The 24,608-nt window shown below is 39.7% G+C and overlaps 1 protein-coding gene across 1 annotated transcript; it reads right to left on the reverse strand.

Moving 5' to 3' along the window:
• Positions 1-501: 501 nt before the first annotated feature.
• On the reverse strand, positions 502-3,472 carry LOC149831336 (pectinesterase-like). Its single transcript, XM_090013831.1, has 2 exons — positions 2,378-3,472; positions 502-1,555 (listed from the first exon to the last, which is right to left on the reverse strand). The coding sequence occupies exons 1-2, from the start codon at positions 3,363-3,365 to the stop codon at positions 858-860; spliced, it is 1,686 nt and encodes a 561-aa protein (XP_089869957.1). The 5' UTR covers positions 3,366-3,472; the 3' UTR covers positions 502-857.
• Between the last annotated feature and the right edge of the window lie 21,136 nt (positions 3,473-24,608).

The following is a 24,608-nucleotide window of genomic DNA, read 5'->3' on the forward strand; positions in this document are numbered from 1 at the left end:
AAACTTGGAATTGATGCTAATAGAGTCTATTATACAATCTAAAATCCTCAGTATTCGTTACTTGAAAGCGTGCAAATACGGCATCGTAAAACTCTGAGGCTAGGACCCCTGATCCCAGGACTTATGCTATGCGTTGGCTTGTGCAGAAGGGCGATGCCCATGAGAATCGAACCTTGACTTTCTGTCTAGCAGCCAAAGCACCACCTCACTACGCCAACCCTCCTTGGGGCACCAATTTGAGGTAAAAGAGAGAAAAAAAAAACGCAGTCATTAATAAAACATAGATGATCTTCTTTTATTAATTAATAGCAAGTATTGCATGTGTCAAAGAGAACAAATACTTTTTTGTTGGTAAAAACAGTTTCTCGATAACATGATAAAAGAGAACAAAACGGCTTCATGGTTAGCACAAGGCTTGATAGAATCCTTACAAATTTCACCAATGAAAAGAAAAACCAAAAAAGTTGCACATGATCCACAGATATTTTGTTCCACACTACAAACAAGAAAACACCCTTGCAGTACTTATTGCGTGAAACTCCCATTTAATTTACATAATGACAAAGACCCCTCTAAATCCAAAAAAGGGGAAGAGCACAATTCCAAAGCTTGGGAGTTTTTTAATAATAACATTGAAGATATATTTAAAAAAAAAACTGAAGATTAAACGCATTATCCCAATTTAGACAAAACCCTCTTAGTTGGGCACGTAAACACTGACCATTCTATACTTCAAAAAAAAAAAAAAACAGTTTAGATATCCATTTGCATTTTAAACTATCACGAGCACGAGCGATCCATCAAAAGGGTAAAATGGTCATTTGACACACCATCCTTGCTGACGTTATATTCAAAAATCATGTGGAGAGCCCGGCCGTATATCGGACGCCGGTGGACGGCAGCCAGTTGTTCCCATCGAGAAACTGTGCGACGGTGAAGTTGGCTGCCAGGGCGGGGTCGGTGATAATATGGAACCCGGGCCACTTGACCCGACCTGAGAGCGGGGCTCCGGGTCCGTAATTGAGGTACTCGCCATAGTACAGCGTGCTGAGGGCAAAATCGCCGCTCCACTCGAGCCACCCTTCTGGCCGTACGATGCTGGAGATGTAGGACTGCATGATCACCGTCCGGGAGTATGGTTTCCAGGGCCTACCCAGGTACGTGTAAGAGGAGTTGGTTACCTGCTCCAGCTGTGAGTCCCCGGTTATGTTGCAGAATTGGAGCGAGAATCCCGTTATCTGGTTCGGGTCCTTGCGACCCTGGGCTGTGATCGAGTTCTTCTGGTTCGGCAATGGCATCCGCGCCACGATCAGGCAGTTCTGGAACACAGCCTGGCCGTTGCCGAAGATGAAGTCCACCGTTCCGTAGACCTGGCACTCGCGGTAGAATTGGCGCAGCGAGTGCGCGTAAAGCGTGTCCTGGTAGCCCACGAAGGACACCCGGAAGAAGACCGATAGGTCCGAATCGACCCGCGCCGCGACCGCCTGGTGCTTGGACGATCCCGCCGTGTTCTCGAACGTGATGTCTCGTGCTATGAACCCACCTCCGGCCACGGCTGCAAACATGACAAGAGCCAATAGTGTAGGTTAGTCGTTTAGGGCAATTTCGTCAACATAAAATTCGCCGACACCTAGGAGGGTCGGCAGATGACTCCGGCATCCCCTTTGTGCTACAAAACAAAAGGGTAGTTTAGTCATTTAGGGTTGAGCCACATCTGTCGATCCAATAAAAATGACCGCAGTTACCCTCAAGGTCGTTGAATGGAGACAAATAGGACAAGCTCTCCCTGCAAAAAGACTAATGTACCCTAAGAAAAGGATAAAAGATCAAAACACATTATTAAGAGTTACATCAGGAGCAGTATACCTTGTTGGATCTAAAGGGAGACGTGAAAATGAAAGGACGTGGACCATTACGAGTACTTGTCACCTCAAGAACAGATCTCAGTGTTTCAGATCTGCTCGGAAATTTACCAAAAAACCCTCAACAGCCTTTTTCACACTTGTGGTCGAGATAGTAAAATCTAAAATGTGAAGGCCATTACTAAACGCATATGGACCGGCGGGTTCTCGTTACCAGATCCGACTAGACAATTTTATATAGATGGACCGAATCAGATTAGTCTAATCGGATCATGTATGGTTCAAAAATACGCAAAAGGACAGAAATGACCTTCGCCAGTAAAACCCAAAATCGTCAGAAAACTGTGTGAAAGACACAGCGTCAAGTCAAAGGTCATGAGGTCCAAAATCAAGTCAAAAAAGTTTAAAAAAATAAATAATAAAAAAAGAAGACTGTCGAAGAAGGAAGGTTATGTAATTTTTTAGTAGAGCAAAAAACAAGAGGGAAGATCTTGGGGGAATGGGACGGCCCTCACCGAAGGTGGCAGAGCGGAAGGTCGTCCAGCCGTCGATGAAGTTGCGGCTGGCGGAGATGACGGTCACGCCCATCCCGTCACCGACGAGCATGAGGTTCGTCTTCTTCTTCTTGATCTCCACGTTCTCGTAGTACGTCCCCCGTTTCACGTAGATCACGTAGCGCCCGGCGCTCTGGCTCGGCGCTGCCAACACCGCCTCCATCACGCTGGCGAAGTTCCCGCTCCCGTCCTTCGCCACCACCGCGTCCGCGGTGATGCCGGTGGACGGCGCCTGAAGCAGCTTGCGGTCCGTGGCGCCCAACCAGGCCGGATACTCCTCTCGCAAACCGCGGCCGAGGAGGTGCTCGGTATCCGAGGGAGCTTGCCTGGTTGACTGCACACCAGACGGGAGGAATTCTGCAAGGTGCTGCTTTCCAGTGCGGATGGGTTTGAGGCTAAGCAGGTGCCTGTTGCCACTGGTGGGCGGCGGTACTCCGCCGGAGATGGGGCCAACGGAAGCGAGGATGTTGCCGACGAGGCCGGTGACCTGCTGGAGGGAGCCCTGGAGGAGGATCTTGACCGAGCCGTCAGTGCCGTCGAAGCTATCGAGGCAGGTGTCCTGATTGCCGAGGGCCGCGCTGAGCCAGGTCTTGAAGTTGTGTGCCGCAGGGGGGGCCTTGTTGGCCGGACCGAAGGAAGCATTGACCTTGGACATCTCGGACAGCACGAGGTTGAGCTCGTCGACCGAGTAGTTAACCAGGTCGACGCAGTCCTGGATGGCGCTGGTCAGGCGAAGGTCGCCGAAGAGGCCCATGAAGCTCGAGACGAGGGAGAGAGCATGGCCGAACTCCTGGATCGCGCCCTGGACTGAAGTGTTGAGCCCGCCCAGCTGGTCCGACTCTAGCCACTCTGGGGCGGCGTCGGGTCGGGTGGACGAGGAGGCGATGGTGCAGGGAGAGAGGAGGAGTAGGAGGAAGATGGTTGCTAATGGCTGTGTGGAAGAACCCATTCCTCTTCCTTTTTTTTTCTCTCTCACTCTTATCTCTCCGAGTGATAGAATCAAAGATGGGTGTTTAACGATCTACACAATGGGGTCTCTCTCTGCTTCTCGGGAATTTAGAAGGGGAAAGGGGGAGTTTTGAAGAGGGAAAGGGGCAGGTGGGAGAGGACATTAATGAGAGCAAGTTGTCGGTGTGGAGATGGGTGGTATTGAGGAAACGGGGCGTGGGGTTTAGGTGTAGGGTCGAGGTGTTGGGGCCGTGTTACCGGAGTGGTGGGTTTTTGCTTTTTCACCTTATTAATTGCTTCCTCTTTTTCCCCGCTACATCGTGTGCCGCTGCCACCAATGGCCGCTATTCGCCAGCAAACTTTATATCCGAGCCGAGAGATACCATTCTCTCTCTCTCTCTCCTTTACTCTAACAACGTGACTTCTCTCCCCTTTGTTGGAGGACAAATTCGCCTCATTTGGCATTGGTTGTCTGAGAGAGAGAGGGAGATGGAAATTATGAAAGTCAAAAGGACCGGATCGTGCAGTTTCCGCGTGGAGTGATGACTTGATTAAATAACCAGCTTTGGATCATCCCATTCCCATGTGGTTGAATTTGCATGGCGTTCTTTCATAACGGAGTTGCAGAATGGATCCAAAAGGTGTGTGTCCCCACACTAAGTCCGTTCGCCTGTGGCAACGAGCGTAAGGAGAAGGTGCTGATCCCTTAATCCCAGGTTCGACTTTCACAAGTGTGCGGGTGCTTTTAACTGATGGGCTTTGTAAGAGTTTGGGTGTGGTAATCTCACTCGGGGTTTACCTTGCAGGGAAACAGGCCCATTAATTAAGGTTCCTGTCATTAAAAAAAAAAATGGAACCAAAATGCGTCCCAATTCACATGCAATGCGTCCCAATTACATATGAGTTTCATGCATGGATCTGCAAATTTGTCACTTTAGTCTACCCAACCCACTTCTCAATATGAATGGATTGTTTACATGACATTGTGTCAATTTGAATTGGGTTTATAGTTCTCGTCCGGGCTCTCTCCTCCCAACCGCGGACCAAAATCCAAATTTGGGTACCATTATATCAGGTTGGATCAGACCTGCAGACAAAAATCACTCTTTCTTAATTATTGCGATAAAAAAGTTGGAGGATTAAGTTGGGAAATTTAGCATGATGCATGGAAGTTCACTAGATACAACCCAAGCAGCAGCAAATGTGATGGGGCGTTTTTCCGGTCATTTTTTTTTTACTGAATTCAATACTACATAACATTGCTACCTTGGATATAAGCCAAAGTTACCGGAAGCTTCTTAGATAGGTGGGAAGCTCGCTTCTTGAAATCTTGCTTTGAAAGTGCGATACTCTTTATTCTCAAAACTTGATGAGAACCTCGATTCCTTCATGCTTTTTCTATGCTTGCCACACACTTCATTTATTCTTATTATATGTTCTCTTATTCAACTTTTAATGCCTTTTATGCATTTTTTTTACTCTTCTCATTAACTTTCATGTGCTTTAGCTAAATCGATACTCATCATTTTTTAGATTTTGTTAAAAAATTTAATTCTTACATTAAAATATCATAAAATTCAATATTAGTCACATTTATTTTAGTTTTTTTGTGTTTTATTTTAATTCTCATTCAATTCTTATATATATATATATATTATTTCTCGTTTCATATATATTTTAAAATGCATCACTTCTTGTTTTGCTTTCCATATTGTTTCCCCCTTTTCTTTTCTAGATTCATGCTTGTTCAATTTCAAATATATTGGGAAGTGTCAAACACTTTATTCTTTGATGAGGAAAAAACTCTCTGCAAGTGCTCTGCTGCGGCTTATCATAGTTAGTTTTTCATTTGGATTTGGCTTTGCAGTGAAGGGCGCCAAAGTATCGAACTCTTCACCTTTTTCATCTTTAAAAAGCCCTAAGCTTACTCACCTAGCTTGATGTGCAAAGCCGTTGTGGACAGTGTATCAACCACTTGCATCCTAAAGGTTTAGAGATAATCTAAATCGGTATTTTTTGTCATTTCCTTGCTTGGTTTTGTTGATGGGAAACTCGCTTCCCATACCTTTTCCATGCGTTTCTCAATCATTTTCCTTTCGCAGGGATACACGTTTTCATCTTTGGTAAGTTTTTTCTTCTTGTTAAAAGTTTCCCATTCCTACCAACGAGGGTATCCCATGTGATAAGCGGGGCCATGTGTCAAGCTGAAGGTCGGATCTTTCTGCCACATGGGGTCGCTGTTGTTCTGGTAGGGTCCGCCTAACCCCACTTGCTTATCGAAAAAAAAAAAAAAAGCTTCCCATTCGTTTCATAAATCGTTTCCCAATTCGTTTTTCGTTTGCCGTTTCAAATGCATCTATAAACCTCGTTTTCCGTTTCCCGTAGCATTACCATGATTTTCATGCATACGGAAGCGTTAATCTTTTTGGAATTCAAATTCATAATATAGAACAAGAAAAAAGACACGTTTTTACTCCAAATTTACAATATTGCCACTCTTGTCAGAACCAAAGACCCGACATCGTCGCTGTCTGAGTGGAAGCTTTCGTATTCTTTCCTATCTGTTTCTGTCCACGTGGACGAATAATACCAAAATCATGGCTGCTGCTGTGGTCCGTACGATAAGCATAGTGACAAATATCGCGAGATTTATCAAAATCAACCCCTAACATTCCGAGAAATTGCTTGAAAGTTTAAAACGGTAATTCCTCGCAAGATATTCAAAATATGGTGAGATTTATAAAAAAAAAACATAAATACCACAATTTAAACACGATATTTACATTTTAAATGGCTATTTATCATGAGAAAACTATGCATTTTTATTTTTAAATAATTTTTATAAATATTTTCTTATAAAAATTATTTTTAGATTTTTTAATTTTTTTATTGCTGAGATTTTGCCGAATAAATGCGAGATTTATGAAAATTTTTCAATTTCTCATGAGTTTTTGAAAAACTAGATTTTGCCATTTTTAAAGTTTGTCACTATGACGACAGGGCATTCTTTGGGTTTAGATTCTAGAATATACGGCTGCTTATGAGCAGTGTTGGGCTTGATAGTCAGGAAAAATTCAAGGATCTAGCCGCTCTTGTGATGCAATGCAGACCCGAGCAGATGCTCTGCATGCCTAGCTAGGTGGAATTTATGGTAAGGTGAATAGGGATGGCAGTGGACCCAGGGCAAATGGAGCCCCACCCCGCCTCATTCTGTTTGAACAGAAGATGGAGAACATGAAACGGGGATGGAGGATGAAGGTTAAAATCAAAACCCGTGCAGGGATGGTCTTACACTTTCTCCTGCCCCGCCCCATTCTCGATCCCTGTCTTGCCCCCCTGCCCCACCTCGTTCCCGATCTTTCTTTTAGAGATGGCAGTGGACCGAGAGAAAATGGAGCCCCGTCCCGTCCCGTCCCGCCCTGCCCCACTTCGCCCGTTTAGATCGAGAATGGAGGACATGAAATGGGGATGGAGGGTAGGATTTTGAGACGGGTAGGAGTGAAGACCTTGTCCACTGCCATCCCTAAAGGTGAAGCACATTGTTTTTGCTTGTAAGCAACCTGCCTTGGGTGTCTATGTTTTGAAGACAAACAGTGGGTGAAGGCCATCATTTTCCTATTGCTATTTATTACAGGCCGCTGTTATCATTTGTTTCACAATCTTCTTTAGAGGGATTGGCGACCTGACTCATTATGCGTGTTTTCTTTTTTATAATCCGAAGAAACCACGCCCAGCACTAACGCCTGATCACGCCAATACTCATTTGTTGCAAAGGGTATAGGCGTCAGATTGGGTGGATTACATAATAAATATGTGTAGGTATTCCGGCCTTTGTTTTCCTCTAAAGGCTTATCCAACAGAAGTGTATGTTCTTCTCTCATGTTAAATGGGATAAACCAGCCCCCGTCGATATCTTTGCTTCTTCATTATTTAAGATCAAGATGACTTGGTCGACTGAAACGTATCTTATCCAACTAAGAGATAATTTATTTACTTTTAATCACCCAGCATGTTGGCTTAATCCGTAGGTTCTATATGTATTGTCGTCCAAAACATGGAAGTCCCACAGAGTATAAACACATGTATTGCTTTTCTATAGGGATGCACATGAGCCGGGCTCGGTTCGTGCTAAGAGCTTGGCTGGGCCCAGTTCGTAAGCTCGTACTAAGCTACCGGGCATGCACAACGGACGGAACTGGCCCAGGCTCGGTCTGTTGTTTATGGTGAGAATCCTCATTTTGCTAATCCTCAATGAAGGAGGGCTGCTGGGCCGCTGCAGGTAGGGATGCCAAACGCACAACGAACTAGCCGCTGAGCTGGGCGGTGGAGTAGCAGAGCCTAAAGGAGCTGGTGGTAATGGTAGAGTGTGGGAAGCTTGCTGCCTGCATGTAAGGATGCCGGATGCACAACGAAGGAGCCAGTGGCAATGCCATGATGGAGTGGCAGAGCCTAAAGAAGCTGTTCTACGTCGGGCCTCGAGGAGCCGGTGGTGGTGACGGTGGAATGGCAGAAAGATCCACTAGGCTAGTCGCCGTCCTCCGAAGGGCGACTGGCGTGGAAAGACACAAAGGGAAGAACAAAGAACGAGAGAGAGAAACCCTAACCAAAGAGCAGGGGAGAGGGGGGGCGATACTCGATAATAATTAATATATGTAATATATATTTTATATTGTATAATATATATTTAATCGAACCAAACCTACTCGAGCTCCTCAAGCTCAGTATGATGACCAAACTCTGCTCATTTGCTCGTCTGAGCTCAGCTCCTTTAATGGGTCAGACGAGCTTCGTGTAGAGCTGAACCTGGCCAAGCCCGGGCCAGCTCGGTTGGTTGTTTGCTTTTCCTTTTTTTGTCTGAATTGGCAGTCTCAGGGAAGACACCCGACCAAACCGTCCAGCTATTTTGTTCACCCTTTCATTACAGATTTGTTAGTTTAACTTGGGACGATATTGTGTACTTAACTTGCAGGAGCCATTCGGTTCAACCCCACGTTTTATTGCCATATGAGGTTCACACACGTGGTTAGGTGGGTCAGCTTAAAGTGCTCGTGAGTTAAAGATGCCAAGAGATAGATACCCACGCAAGCCAACAAAGAAATGTCCTTGATGTACAGCAGTAGAATACCATGGAGTTTTAGGCTCTGTTTGGAGACAGTGTTGGAGGCATTTGCAAGGAGTCTCAAAACTATAAAAAGTGGATTTCAAAGAAATGGATTTTAATGGGATTTGTACTATTGTATTTAAGTAACCTTTTTAAGGATTTGGGCTTTCAACTCCTTACCCTTAAACAAGGGGAGTTAAGTCCTAATCCCCACGGTTATGCCCGATAGCAGCACAGGGGGAGAATGATGGGACCTAAGCCTTTATTCAGGCTTTTCTCTTTTTTGGGCTAGCTTGCAAAACCTAGACTCCCATGGTTTGCTTGGAAAACGTTTGTACGTTGCTAACCTCTTATTCTCCTCTAATCTCTCTTCTAGAATCGAGGAGTTAAAGCTCAGCTAGGACAGTTCCTCTCTCTGATGGATGGGTGAGGAATAACATCCCAACCGATTTCTTGACTGTAGGTGAGTGTAGGTGTAAGTATTGGTGGGCAATGAGTTGGGTGGTTCGACTCAGCCCACTAATACACCCAAGCGTCAGCCATTAGGAAACCTAAGATAGGAACACCTCAATATAAGATCAAGGCTAGCATTATTTAAATGTTACCATCATTCTATAGTCTTGCTCATGAGGACCCATATAGGCATCTCAATGAGTTTCTCAAGATTTGTTCAACGGTCCGAATCAATAATTTTGAAGACGATGCTATGAAACTGACATTCTTTTCGTTCTCTCTGAAAGACAAGGCGAAGCATTGATTCAAGACCTTGAACCTGAGGCAAATCAAGACGGATTCAATTACAACAGGAATTTTTTAAGAAGTATTTTTTCATTAATCACACGAACCAATTTAGGCGAGCCATCATCAGCTTTTTAGAGATGGATGGTGAGCAATTTCATGAGACTTTAGAACATATGAAGGACCTGCTTAAGAAATGCCCACATCATCATATACCTAGGTGGCAGATAGTGCAAAGTTTTTATGATGGTCTATCCGAGAGGAACAAACATATGATTGATTCGTCCTATGATGATACATTCATGTTGAAGAGTGAAGGCGAAGCATGAAAGTTATTTGAGACATTACCTAAGAATTCTCTGCACCACACGGCTTCGTCTTCAGCATCTCGTTCGGAAAGGATTGCACTGAGTGAACCCAAGAAGGGTGGGCTGCTAGAGGTAGGTTTTACTGACATGATTCAGAGTAAGGTTGATATACTTGTGCATAAGTTGGATCAACTTCTATTCGGATCATCTCAATAGCAGACGGTGTGTACTCTATGTGCCTGTTTGGCACATCATGTTACTGAGTGCCCTTCGGCAGCTCAGTACCTTGAATTTGTTTATGAACAAGTTCAGGCTGCTTAGGGGTTTGCCAAATTCATGAACAACCCATTTTCATCTACATATAATCTGGGTTGACGAAACCTTCCTAATTTTTCATGGATAAATTAACAAGCCTTAACTCCTACCCTTCCGTCACATATTAGGTTAGGCCCAATACATTTACTCAATCATACCAGAGGCCGAATTACCCCCAGCCTTCTCCTACCTATCCATGGTTACTCTTCAGAAGACAACTTCCCAATTATCTTTTGAAAAAAAAAATCTTCAAGCATTGCAAGAGGTCATGGGTCAAACTTGGCCCTACAAATTAGGTCTAAGTTCAACTCGAACCAAGCCAAAATGAACTAGCGGCAGCCCGGCTCAGCCCATCATGGGTCAAACTTGGTCCTATAAATTAGGTCCAAGTTTAACTCGAATTGAGCCAAAATGAACTGGCCACAGCCCGACTTGACCCATATATATATATATATATAATGCATATATAATATAATAAATATTTTATATAAAATATAAGATGTATAATATATATAATATAATAAGCCCGGCTTGACCCGATTAAGCCCACAAGTATAATGGGCGGGCTATGAGCCAAGGTTTTCTCAACAGGTTACTCCAACCCATCAATTTACTAGCCAAACTTTGATCAGGCCGCGGGTTGAGTCAACAGGTTGTGCTTTGATCAGGCTGGTTGGGTCAACGTTTCAGTTGGCCTGGTCCATTAGCGGGTTGGCCCATTGGCCCAACCCTAGTTGTTAGCCTCTTATCTGCACCATTATTATAGTTAATTAATAATGAGGTAAAATAGGTAAATATAAGATTTACTGAGGTAAATAGGGTAAAAAAATTGAACCATCAGACTTAGGAAACGACAAAAATCCATGTGATTCTTGTAAATACCTCTTTATTAGAGAAGTTGAAATTTGAAATTTTTGTTATTTGGAGTTGGCCGACTCTCAATCGACATTTACACTTCCCTCCACCTCTCTCTCCCAAACACACTCCAAATCTATTTAAACCCTACGATACCCTTCTCCCAAACAAAGCCTTATACATTGCGGACATGGAACCGAGGCGTAGTCAACACGGCACCTCTTAACCCATAAATTGAGACGTCAAAACCAAAATTGTGTTCTCTTCTTGTTATATGAATAAATAAATAAATTAGCCCACATTTTAGCTAGGTCAAGTATGACCCGATAAGTAACTTGAGTTCAACATGATAAAAAGTATTTTTTGATGTTTTAGTATACAAAATGTATTTTTACTGAAATATTATTAAGAAGCAATATATTAAATTAATGTCAATACGAGTCATAGTCGTGCGCATGTCATAATGCATCCGATTCAATTAGTTATGACACGCCCCTAATTGGCGTGTCATTGTGACATGGCATTTTAGTTAGAAACTTGGCCTATATGACAATTATAGGAGTCGAGGGTCACCAATCTTCAAGGTCAGGCCAGTGGTTTAACACTGTTCCAATTGGTGCCACCTTCCACAAGGGTATTTGGACACCATTTGTCCGGCCAAATTAATACGTACAGTACTTTGAGGGCGCACTCCACATCTAAGCGTATGAACTGAAAAGCACATGAGCATGCATGGACATAATCACTGGGTCTAGGATGACCCCATTTGGGAATGTAGAAGTTAAAGAGCTACCTTTGTTGGACAAAGACAGGAATTAATCAACCAAGACAGAATGTGCCCCTTCTTTAATCCCATTAGGACATGCCCTTAACGAGCCTTCGAGCACTGACCAGTTCTATACTTCCCACGAATGCACTATGCTCTCATATATGGGCTGTTCCCTCCAAGGGCCCCTGTATCTTGCCATTTAGTTCTCTCTGCTGTTAAACACAAACTCTCTCTCTCTCTCTCTCTCTCTCTCTTTCTCTCTCTCTCTACATATATAGCATTGCCTCCTTCGGTGCATTTGACATACTTCATGAAAAAAGAGAGCAAACAGTACCCTTTCTTTTTTTTTTTGAGATCAGTGAAAGAAAATTCAGTACCCTTAAAAGAAAATGATAAAAAAAGCATCAAAGAGAAAATGATAGAAGTTGTTTTTGCGGTTGTTTTACCAAAGTATACATTTCCACCATTGTTGCCTATGAGCTCCACTCATCTGTTTAGGGGCACACACACTAGTGATGTCCGAAGTTGCAGGGGCGTCACAAGTTCTAAACCCAAGGTGTGCGTCCATCACATATAAGGACGATGCTGGTTACTCCTTAGTGGTCAAAGGCACTTGAGGTGCATTTGCCCACAAGGGCTTTACTCATCTGGTAAGGGCAGCTTGTGAATGTCACCAAGTTGACGGGACATCACAAGTTCGAAACCCACGGGCTGCGTCCCTTGCCACAAAGTCCAACTTGGGTGTACTCTCGGTGGGCAGGGAAACCTCAAGGGTTTTACCAACCAGAGGTCAGCCAATGTGCGGTCGGAGATAAGGGGTGTTTCCAAAACATGGACTGCATGTTTTACATCAATGAATATCACGAACAGAGCATGGTTCAACCGATTAGATCTCTGACAAACAGAAAATTATGGTTTTTGCCCTAGCTATCCAAAAAAAAGAAGAACAACATTGTTCTCAAAGAAACTATGATTTCTGCTTCTCAAATAATAAAAAAGGAACTGTGATTGTTCATCCCAATAATGTCACCTGATCATTGAGCATTATTTACTGGCAGCTCATTCATAATGCTTGGAGCCATGTGGATTCTTTTTCGGGTTTGGTTTGCTGGAGGATTGCTGACCTTTTTTTTCTTGCAACAACCTTCATCAATTAGAAGAGGCAATTACCATTGGATGAAGTACATATGAAGCTGTTGGTCAATGAGAATTAATTACACGAACTGCCGTTTTGAATGCGAGAGGCTGTGAAAAAGTTTTCAAGTCAACTACGCCTACGATGAATGAGGTTTGTGTGAAATGCAACAAAAGTATAATTCAGCTTTTGGATGACATATAATCAGGTTTGAAGTTCCACAGCCAAACTTAAGCATGGTCGTGGATCTTTTGAATACAACAACAACTACGCCTTCATCCTAAAACAATTGGGGTCGGCGATATAAACCAAAAAAGAAAATCATTAGATGGTCTTCCACATGAATCCTTCTCCTCCAATTATTTCTATCCAATGCCATATCCTCAGTAAGGTTCAAAGCATTCATATCTTTTTTTATCATCTTCATCCAAGTCTTCTTAGACCTACCCTGACTTTTTTTAACTAATATTTTTTTTCATTTCTTCATCCTTCTAACTAAAGCATCATTAGACCTTCGCCGAATATGTCCAGACCATCCTAAACTATTCAAAATGGTTGAGGTTGGGACAAATGATTTGTTATATGGTAGCTTTTATTATTATTTTTTAAACGACAAAGGAAAACCCCTCACCCACAACTGGGTCACTTAATGGGCCTGCCTCCCTGTAAAGTAAAGTCCTGAGGAGTCACACAACCACCCAACATTATGTGCCCCAATCGTAATAAAGCAACCGAAGCCCCATGTGACAGTGGGATTCGATCTTTGGCCCTAAGCTTGACACAGGACCCCACTGACCACGTGGGTAACCACCACCGTGATTATAAGTAGGCTCTAATTCTTAAACACAAAGTAAGAATGCGTTCATAACTTCTTAGATACCTTTAATGGTCTGAAGCTATGTCACAACACTCATTTTTTATCTTGTGCCAAGGGATGCCACCCGTGGGTTTCTAACTTGTGACGTTCCATTAACTTGGTAGCATTCACAAGTTGCCACTAGCTACCAGATGAGGGGAGCCCTTGTGAGCATTATATTGCTGAAATAAGCTGGCATTGGGATTATCATATTCTCGTTGCATGTTTTAGTCCAACACCTATTATATATAGTGGGGTTTAGCTGCCTACCCCAGGAGTGTCAACGGGTAGGGTTTGGAATTCTGACCCAGGAGCAACTAGACTTGGACCATATTTTTGGGTATGGTATCGAGTTTATATTTGGGTCTAATCCGGTCTACTATAAGAGAAACCATACCAGCTGGATCCAATAAGAACTACATGAACCAAACCGGGACCATACCTGGTAAATTATATTTTTTATCATTTTTACATTGAAAATTTGTGGGTCTTAATTAGAACTCGGGTCAGGCTCGGGTCTGGTATAAAATTTCACAAACTATACCCGAGTTCATGTATTAATCGGACCTTCAGGTCCGGACCTGGATCTTAATCGGGTCTTCTTATTTGTCGCCATACCCAGACCCTATAGGGTTTTGTTTAGGTCGGGTCTCGGTAAACCCGACCCATTGACACCCTTAAAGAGTAGGCAACCCATTTTTTCACGCGCAAAATGGGTTCTTAGTGCCGGTTGTGCCTCCCCCCCGACCCTATTAAGTATTTAATAAATAACAAAAAAAAAGTAATCACTACAAAACATTTTATATTAATATAAAACACATATATATTATTGGCAAGTGGGGGGGTTAGGCAGATCCCAACCAGAGAACAAGATTCAATAAGGTTCAAAATCCATTCAAGAGGTTTATCCTTCTAAATATGATTGGCCTTAAGAACCCCAATTGGAGCAGTCTATGAGCCACCACATTACTATTAAAGAGCTGGAGCTGGAGCTGGATCCTGATCCTGATCCAGTCAAGATCAAATGAATGACACATCAAAGGACTCTAGAGTCCAGATATGCAGCTATATTTGTGAAGAAGATTTCCAATGTGAATCGGAGCCTCTTACGTGAGAAGTTTGCATAAGTTGAGTTTTATTAGGATCCTAATCTCCTTCTTGTAAAATTGTTGTTGAGAGTCTCTTATATATCATTATTGTTGGGTTGCTCTCCATAAGGCATATGCCTTTCAATCTAGTCTTTAAATTCTTTTACTTAGGAAGGATTTACAAAGTGTTGATAAGTATATGGTGAACTATATATCTTAACCATGTGAAATTCTTGCGTTCGATTCGTTGTGTGCTGTCAATGAGTAAGTTCAAGATTAGGATATCGTTTTACACACTCTAAATGGTCTCCCTACTGAGTATGAGGCTTTTATCAGTACTATCTCTATATGCGAAGTAGCCTTTGAGCTCTTTGGTATGCTGATTAACAAAGAAAAGTGGCTGCAACTATTGAGTAAACAGCCTCAAAGTTTAGAATCCACATCAACTGCTTTCTTTGCTGAGAGTCTCTGAGGATGTGGCAAATAATAATTATAGAAATCGTGGAAGAGGCAGAGGTGCAAGAAGAGGTTTTAATGGTCCAAGGAATAACTTTGATCAAGAATCATGTTTGACAAGTCAAGTAAAAGTGTCCCAAGTGATTTGTCAGTTTTGTAGTCATAGAAATCACAAGGCTCAACAATGTTATGATATTCTTAAAGCCTTTGCAGCTATGATGATGAATTAAGCTCAGGAATCTCATTAGTATCTTGACACTGGCGCAACACACCATATGACAACTAATCAGCAGAATGCAAGGCAAAACTGAGTATCATGGGGCTGATTCTGATTGGTAATGGGGGCCAATCTTCTCATAGCTAATTCTGGTAATATCAGTCTTAAAACTCATAGAAAATCATATTTTAAAGAATGTTCTTGTTCCATTGATCAAAAGAAATTTACTCAGTTGTAAGGTTTACTAAAGATAATAACTGCATGTTTGGATTCTATCACCCTGAGTTTGGTTAGGATATGCATAAAAATACCTTCTTACAAAAAGGACCGAATAGAGGTGAGCTCTGCTACTGAACAAACAATGATATTCAACATGAAACAAGGTGTGGAGCAGCTTACATGGCTAGCAGGGAGTTGGGAGCAACACCAACTATTTAGGACAGGGAGTTGTGCTAAGGGAATAGAAAGTGACATAAAAAAAGTAAATAGATAAAACATTTGTTTTTACTTAAATGCATCTTTTGAGCTTTTTGTTTAAAATTAATGTTTTAATACATGTTGGTTTTATAAAACATATTTTTAAAATAAATTTTTTCCATATGAAAAATGCATTTCCACATGAAAATTTGATTTTATATTGAGGAAAATGAGTCAACTTGTGTTCAGATCATACAACTTAGCATAAATTAAATGTCATAAAAAGTGAACGATGAGAAGGCAAAAACAAAAAAAATAAAAGCAATAAAAAAGAGTGGCACTTGCAAGACCATTGTTATTGTTATTCCAACCTTGTGATAAAAAGGATTTAGGAAAAGAGATCGCAAGCCTAGAGGCACGTTCTTAAGATCTCTATCTTTAGAACTTCAATCGCCCCACTCCGAAAATTCCGAAGATGCGAAAAGGGTTTTGTTACGACTGAGTTCCCAGGATACAACTAGGCTTGAACCTCAAGAGAGTTACTGCTTCTCAAGAAGCAGATGACCTCTCTCACACATGAACTCTGCAAGCCAAACCGAGAAGAAAGAAAGGAGAAAACTGGAGAGTCAGAAATTCTGATAATCCAAAAGACAAAAAAAGAAGAGATTTATAGACTTGTTAGAAAGGCCTAAAACATTTTGAGATAAATGAGATTAATGGTCATAATCCTGATGGTTTGAAAATAGGACAAAAAGGTCCTTGAACGGTCACCCACCTTTGACTGTCAATCAAAGGCTTTCAAAACCATCCAACAACCACAAAGCACCATAAACTCAATATAAATGCTATTAAAACCTTTCAAACGGCCACCGCTGCGAGAGTACGAAGTGCGCCATCAAAACATCACATTGTGTCTCAAGTGCCCTTGCGCACACACACACGTGCGTGCGAACGACGCGTCTGTTGCTACACAATGCACAATAACGTCCACAACCCACCTAAAGACTCAAGGCTTACCAAAGTAAAGAATGGATTAACAAAGTCTCTATTTAAACCACTTGAAAAACTTTTTTCTCTTAGATATGAGACTAAACTTTTTCAAAGCACTTTTTGGTAATAAACAAAATCACCAAGTTTTTATATTTTAAATTTTTTCTAACATGTTTGTGGTGTCATTTACACTTGCAACCGAACAAACTTCAGTTCTTCCAATAGTACTAACTGAGTCAAGTATTTTTGCAATTCATTGGACAAAACTGAATTTGTTAGTAACCAAACACCTTAAAACAACAAGTGATCAACATCTGATCAACAACTGCATTAGAATTACCATCATCACAAATAGTGACAGGGAATATAGTGGAGTCCAAAAATCAGCCTGATGTTGCCCACTATGCCATGAGTAAAGTCAGATATGTTAGGTGAGCCTGAACCCATATAACTTTTATGGGTCCAGGCCTCATATAAGTTTAAAACTTTTTATTTTAATTCTTGGGGCGACCTAAGCTCCCCCTGGTTCTGATTGTGCCTACTATGCCTTTATAAGCTTAACATTGTAACACTCACTGTTTTCCTTCTCAGGGTATGGATAACATAAAAAGAAATGGCAGGATATTCCCTGTCACTATTTGTGATGATGGCAATTTTAATGCAGTTGTTGATCAGATGTTGATCACTTGTTGTTTTAAGGTGTTTGGTTCCTAACAAGTTCATTTTTGGCCAATGAATTGCAAAAATACTCACCTAGTTAGTACTATTGGAAGAACTGAAGTTTGTTCAGTTGCAAGTGTAAATGACACCACAAACAATGGTCTTGCAAGTGCCACTCTTTTTTATTGCTTTTATGAAGCTATTGTGTTTTTTTAAAGTGATTGTTTTTTTAAAATGCATCTTTAAGCTTTTGCTTAAAAATGTTTTATTACATATATGTTTTGTAAAAAAGACATGTAAGTTGTTCACAAATAACAGTGATAGGAAACAAAAATTAACATAAAAAGGTACATGGATAAAACATTTGTTTTTACTTAAATGCATATTTTGAGCTTTTTTCCTTAAAAATTAATCTTCTATCACATGTTGGTTTTCCAAAACACACTTCTAAAAATATATATATTCTCATATAGAAAATACATTTCGATAAGAAATTTTCAATTTCAATTAGAGAAAGCTAGCCAGTTTGTGTTTAACTCATACACCTTGGCTCATAATAAGTTCTAACCACAAGGGTTTTGCTAATTATTGATGTTTTATTACCATTGTTAGAGTAACATATTACTTCAACTAGTATTTCTTTTTAGCCTTTATAAATGCGTAACTAAGTTGTTGATATTGAAATATGCTTATAAGTTATGGATATCTAGCACCAACCATGCCAGCATCACTCATTTGGTGGTTCCACTGCCCATATTTTATTGTGGGTTCTTCCAATTTCGCCATTTCCCCCATTTGGTACCGTTGAATTCCCTTCTCTCACACAGATCTCTCTTGTTTCTTGTAGGTAGCAGTCTCAGTTGGTGAACTCTCCAACCCCAACCCTTTCTCTGTGAAGGCCTCCCTCCTCTGATACTGGAACCTGCGAATCCCCAACTCCTGGATTCCAGCGTTCCTGGCAGAGAAGGTGTCCCCTCCCGACGCCCTCAACTTGTCCCTCTAATTCATGTTGTAAAAGCATATGATTACTTGAAACAAAAAAAATGATCTAAATTATTATATCATGTCGTGTTGCATAGCAGGACCAAAGTAAATAATTTAAAAGATGAATGTATGAAAAAAAACATCAAGAGTTTATCAAATTCTGAAATTTTTATAAATTGCTGAGAAAATTTAATATTTTATAAAAAAGAACAAACTTTAAAAGACATTAGGTTTCAATCTGGTTACAATAAAAAAGAAACAGACACCTACGAAAAATAGAGTGTGATAGTCATATATTTGTCTTGTAAATATATGACTATTTTTCATATCTATTATTTACTAAAAATATTATTTTCAACCATTTAGTTGTGCGTTTGGAAATGTTTGATCAAGTATCTGTAAGTTCATCAATTCCTCATTCTTGACTTATCTAAAAAAATCATCAAGATGATAAAAAAGAAAAAGTTAAGTGAAATTGAGAAAAATAAACATTACACAAATCATCTTTAATTTACTCATGATACGGATCAATTACATTTTACCTTGTTAAACTTTTTTAATCTTAATTTAATTAATAAAACCTAAAAAAAATGTATGTGTTTAAGATCTTTGGTTTATTCATCTACGTAGTCATTTGAACACACACCAATAAATAAGGGTTTTACTGGCGCAACTATTACTGGCGTAGAAAAGGGTTGTGCCACAAGTTTTTTCTGGTGCATCCATTGTATGTGCCAGTAAAGGTTTTTGTTCTGGTGCAACCTAACACTGCGCCAGTAAAAGCTTTATTTCTCTGGCGCAGCCACCTACCTGCGCCAGTAAAAGTCTTAATTACATAAGACTTTTCGCGGGCTCTCTTTTCCTTCCCTCCTCTTTGAAACCCAATCTCTCTATCAGGGATCGTTGTCCTTGGTGTCAAGCCTCGCCATTTTCGGGGATCATCGTCATTGGTGTCAAGCAGAGTCGGAGGGCTTGCAGGTATGGATCTCTCTCTCTCTCTCTCATTCCTGATTTTTAAAGATCCAACCCTCCTGCCCCCTTTTCGGTCATTCCCGATTTTTAGGGTTTCGAGGGAATTTGATTTTTGGCATGGTGAATCTTACTCTCTCTGCCTCTCTGTCTACAAGGACTGAAAACGGGGAGGAGGCATAAATATTCCAACATTCAAAAATCACATTTTTCATAGAAAATACACAATCCAATATTTGATTACTAGAAAATTCACCATGCCAAGCGCATCCACATGGTTGGATTTGCAAAAAAAGTATTGGAAATGCCCATATTTCTAGTTCTCATATTTCAGTTCAAATGTGAATATATATGACATGCCATAATTTTTGCTGTGACATGATAAATTTTGAGTGCTGGATGGATTCGATTATGGGGTGGGTGGGGGGGGGGGGGGGGGGGGGGGGAGGGTGTACATGTCTATGTTGGTGATGCGGGCCAAGGGGTATTATTGGTTGTGTGCAATCTTAATATAGCAAAAGATAAATGGTGACTGCTTGCCGGGGATCGTCACTAAAAAAAAAATCTCGGTGACGGTTTTAGCCATCATGGCTTCTCACTGATTAAGAAAAGAAAAAGGAAACCCCACCGAAGCTCTCGTTCTCTTTTTCTCCTCTCCACCTCTTCTTTTCCCCTTCTCCCTTTTGGTTGTTCGAGTTCCCTTGCCAAGAACTCTGACGCACCCTGAACACGCTATAGAACGGCCTTAGTTGGCTTGCCTAGGCTTTAATTAAGAGGGTTTCATTTGGGTGATGGGTGGTGGGGTGGAGATAACACTTGTTATATTCATTCAGTAATCACTAAACTCAAGGTGTATCATAGTTAATTTCTAAAAGATATTTTTCTCTACTTTGTGCAGTCTAATCTGATGTAAAACTCTATGAAACTTAGCAAGTGCATTGGTTTAGTGTGGAACTATAATATACTTTTTGGTACTGAAGATAGATGGTGTAAATGTCTCAACATATGCAAGTGAATTGCAATGTCATGTTATACAATTCTTGATTATAGCACGTTTGCAGAGCTGCAAAAGTTGCAACTTCCTTAAGGTAAAGCAGATATGTCAAACCTTCATATGATAATGTTTCTCAGTTGAGAGAATTGAGACCCTTTTGTCTGGAAAGCACTTGCATCTGATCCTGAAAAAAGTCATCCTCCATTGAGATGGTTGACAGCTTGATAAATTTCAGTCAAACATGAACAACGAGGTTGGTGGAGTTTAACTGTTGCATTTATGTTGATGCACATTACTTATTCGGTAAATGCTTGAGAAGCATTTTGAATAGTTTCTGTTATTTTTTATAATTTTTTTGTGATGATGGTAGTCATTGATTGAAAAAAAAATACTGTTTTAGATGAGTTTTTCTTACATTTTCAATTTTACAAGTGGGTTTGAGGAGCACTCCACACTTGTGTTGATATAGTGAATTATCTGGGCTTTTTGTTTTACCTTGGAAGTTTGTTGAATGTGGCTTATGTGAACCCTCTTTTCCCCTCAATTTTGTTACTCATTGCTAACTCTGGTAGTGCTTTCCTTTTTCCCTTTCTTATTTGAAACGATTGATTGCCTAGGGTATGTCTCATAAACTTTTTTTTTCTCTTAAGAATTGTATCAGTTCTACTAAATTTGTTGTGTTTTCTTTTCCTCCTCTTCTCTCAAACTCTTTTCAAGAAGCTAACGGTTGGAAGTTGGATGGGTTGTTGAAAAGTCAAGTGATCTTTTGCTTTTTGTGGGTGCTATGTGTTTCATACCTTCTTATTTTGCTGATACTAGGAAACAAGCTGGTCAAGTTCAAAAGGTATTGATGATACCCTTGATTTATTACCTTCTTTTTGTTTTGTTTCATTATTGTTAATGTTGGTTTCGTTGGTTGTTAGATGTTGATGGTAATTGGAATTTTTAGTATATGATAAATTACAATAGTTATGGTAATAGAGATAACTATGACTTATCCTATTTAAGATCAGAAATGTGATCCGTTGATAGATAATTTTATGGTGTTATTGATGTCTGGAATTCCAATAATCATGCCTACTATTCTGTCTGAATGGGCAATAGTATCTTATAACCTGCGAGCATGTTGGCCTTAGTTACCTGATTTTCTTTTGGAAAATATTTTCTACTTTTTTTATTGTTGACCCACCTTATGAGACACAGAAAAAAATGTGTGCAACTATGAACAAAACAGTTGCTACTGAAGAAATGGTTGGGATGGATATACTATGCAGTGAAGAGAATGACTTCTACTGAAGAAATTGCTAGGATAGATGTGCTCTGTAGTGAGAAAAGTGGGACCCTAATGTTGAACAAGTTTAGAATTGATAAGAATCTATTTGAGGTTAGTTTTGGAAATACAAAACAATTAGAATATTTTTCTTCTTTCTTTTCTCCTCGTCTTATTCTAAGCATTGTCATATACTTTGTGATGAACATGCTTAGCTTTTACAAAAACAATTAATAGAAAAATGGTTATTCTAATGGATGCAAGGGATTCATGAACAAAAACATCAAGGTGTTTATTGACACAACCATCATAACTATGTTAGCGGATCCAAAAAAGGCAATGCAATTTCGCTATGGTTTAGCTCTTTCCCAGAACTCTTATATCATTTGTGTTGTTTTACCTTTTTGCTTTTATACATAATGTGCAAGCTAGCATTCAAAAAGTCCATGTGCTTTTCATTTAACTCAACCAACAAACTTATATTGACAGTGAAGGGAAAATGCTTTCAGTTAGAAAAGGTGCACCCAACTAGGTTGTGCAGGTGATGCACATTCCATCTTAATGGATTCTTGATCCTATGTTCTTAACATGATGCACAATAGATGAGAATGTAAACATAAAGTTCATCCATATTTAAAGTCTGCTGAAGGTGAACTCAGATCACTCCCCTTTACACATTAGGTTTAACTTGAAATCAGTTCTTCTTTAACTTGTGCAGGCTTTATCACTTGAACTTGCTAAGGAGAATGTCTTTTAATGTGATTTCTTATCTTCATGCAGAGAATTCTTGATGGTAGAAAGGAGACTCCTAGAGGGCTTAGAAGTTCATTGGTCTTATGTCTCTATTTAACTGCCTAAGAATGATAGTGCAGAAACCATTTGTCAATCTTGGTGCTAATGTTTCCAGATATATTTTGTTGTTTCAGCCTTTACCATAGGTTTGTTATCATGTATTTGTTTTTAATACAAAATACTTATCAAGGTCTATGAGGATGTCCAATAATAAAAATAATGCAAGACTTGTGTGTAGGTTACATCCATGTTTAATATAATTATTAAAAATGATTGACAAATGGTTAAAGTTGTAGACTGCAAAAACTCTTTACCAAGTAAAACATTTGGTACATGCTGCTCATGCAGCAGGCATGTGGTTTTTATATTTTTTTGAAGGGCCATATCACAGCCACATTCATCATCTTAGGGGTTTAAGGAAAAAACTCAAAATATGCATTTAAGTAAAAAAAATGTTTTATCTATGTACTTTTTATGATACTTTTTGTTCTTAGAGAAAGAGAGAGTGTAATGAGTAACTTCTAAACAGTCTTATCTCCTAAAATTGAAATTTAAACAATATTCTCTATAGTTTATTTAGTAAAAAATTTGTCTATTAGATTAGGCACTTTTCATATTTAAATGTGTATTAAAGTAATAAAAAAATTGATGGCTCATATTGCATGTAAACTTGGTGAAATAAAAATCAAGGTTTCTTATCAAATCGATTTGATCCAAAAGCATAGTTTTTAGCACAGTTAGCAGAAGCTTCTTAGATAGGTGGGAAGCTCGCTTTGGAAGCCCGATACTCCTCGTTTTCGAAACTTGATGAGAATCTTGATTCTTCCACGCTTCTCCTATGCTTTCCACACGCTTTACTATTCTTCTTATATGTTCTCTCAATCTACTTTTCATATTTTTTATGTGTTTCCTGTTATGATTTTCACTCACTTTCATGTGCTTTCTCTAAATTGACCGAAATCATTTTTAGATTTTGTTAAAAATTTAATTTTAACACTAAAAAATCATGAAATTTAAGAAGTCACTTTTATTTTAGTTTTTATTTGCATTCTATTTTGATTTTCATTCAATTCTTATACTGTTTTTGTTTATTCCTCGCTTCCCGCTTCCTACACATTTTTAAATGCATCACTTCTCGCTTTTCGCTTCTGCTTCCTAGTTTGGCAACATTGGTTTTTAGTAAGCAGTGATGAGTACATCTAGGGTTTAGGGACTAAGCAAAAAACTCTAAGATAGTTTAGGGCATAAGCTCTTTATGGGCTACTCATTACTCTCTATATTATACATGTGTGTGTGTGTGTTGTGTGTGTATGTGCGTGTGTGCATATACATAAATTTTCTGTTTGCTGCTGGTTTTCTGCAGCTGTGTTTTTTCTGTAGTGCACTGTCTTCTTTCCTGTTTTCTGCAGTTGTGTCTTTCTCTAGTTCTGATCTTTTGTATTGGATTGGCCTCCAAATTGTATATCATTATTTGGTTTGCCATCTACTGTTTTTCTGATTAATGTGATTATTATTCTTTCAAAAAATATCTATCATTAGTACCAACAACGACAGTTTAAACTGCCATTATAGTTATGAGTAGCAACACTTATAAACTGCCACTGTTGATTCAACAGTGGCAGTTGCAGATTGCCACTAATAGCGTAGCATCAGACAAACAATGACAATGAAAACTGCCACTATTTCCAACCAACACATTTTTTTTTAAATAATTGACTGTAAAAAAATATAATATATAAAAACAACACAAAAATATAACATAAATTACAAACATAACATTAACAATTTACAAATGTCCAACAGATTACTTCAACCATAATATCAAACTTGATCGTTCTTAACAGTGGTTGTTGGATGCCTCTTCCAAAACATGGTTTGCTCTTGCCTCATGTCATTGGTGTCTAAACACGACTCACTACGAACAACTATAAACATCCTTTGAAGGAGTTCAGTGTCACTCTAGTAATCCGCAAGTTCTAATTGATTCAGCACCATACCTTGTAATGCCTGCATGAAGGGGTTCAGTAGACTTACTTTAAGATTACCAAGAGGTCAGTATGGACATCAAAAACCAAAGAAATATCTAAATGTAAGCCTTATCATATGTGTTTCACACTCATGGCTAAAGCCTGCTCTAACTATCAGAAATAGAGTGTAAGGGAGAACGAGAACGTGAAACCAAAAGTCAAGAAAAATGATACATATGCCCTCAAAAGACAAAATCAGGGAACTCTAGACAAAATTAGGGAATTCTATAAGTCATAGATGACCATAAATAATCAACATGAGAAAAAAAAGTGATACTTTCAACTGGTCAAATAATTTTCAGA

Source organism: Nuphar pumila, chromosome 7 (assembly GCF_984573655.1).
Source record: "Nuphar pumila chromosome 7, dmNupPumi1.hap1.1, whole genome shotgun sequence".
NCBI lineage: Eukaryota > Viridiplantae > Streptophyta > Magnoliopsida > Nymphaeales > Nymphaeaceae > Nuphar > Nuphar pumila.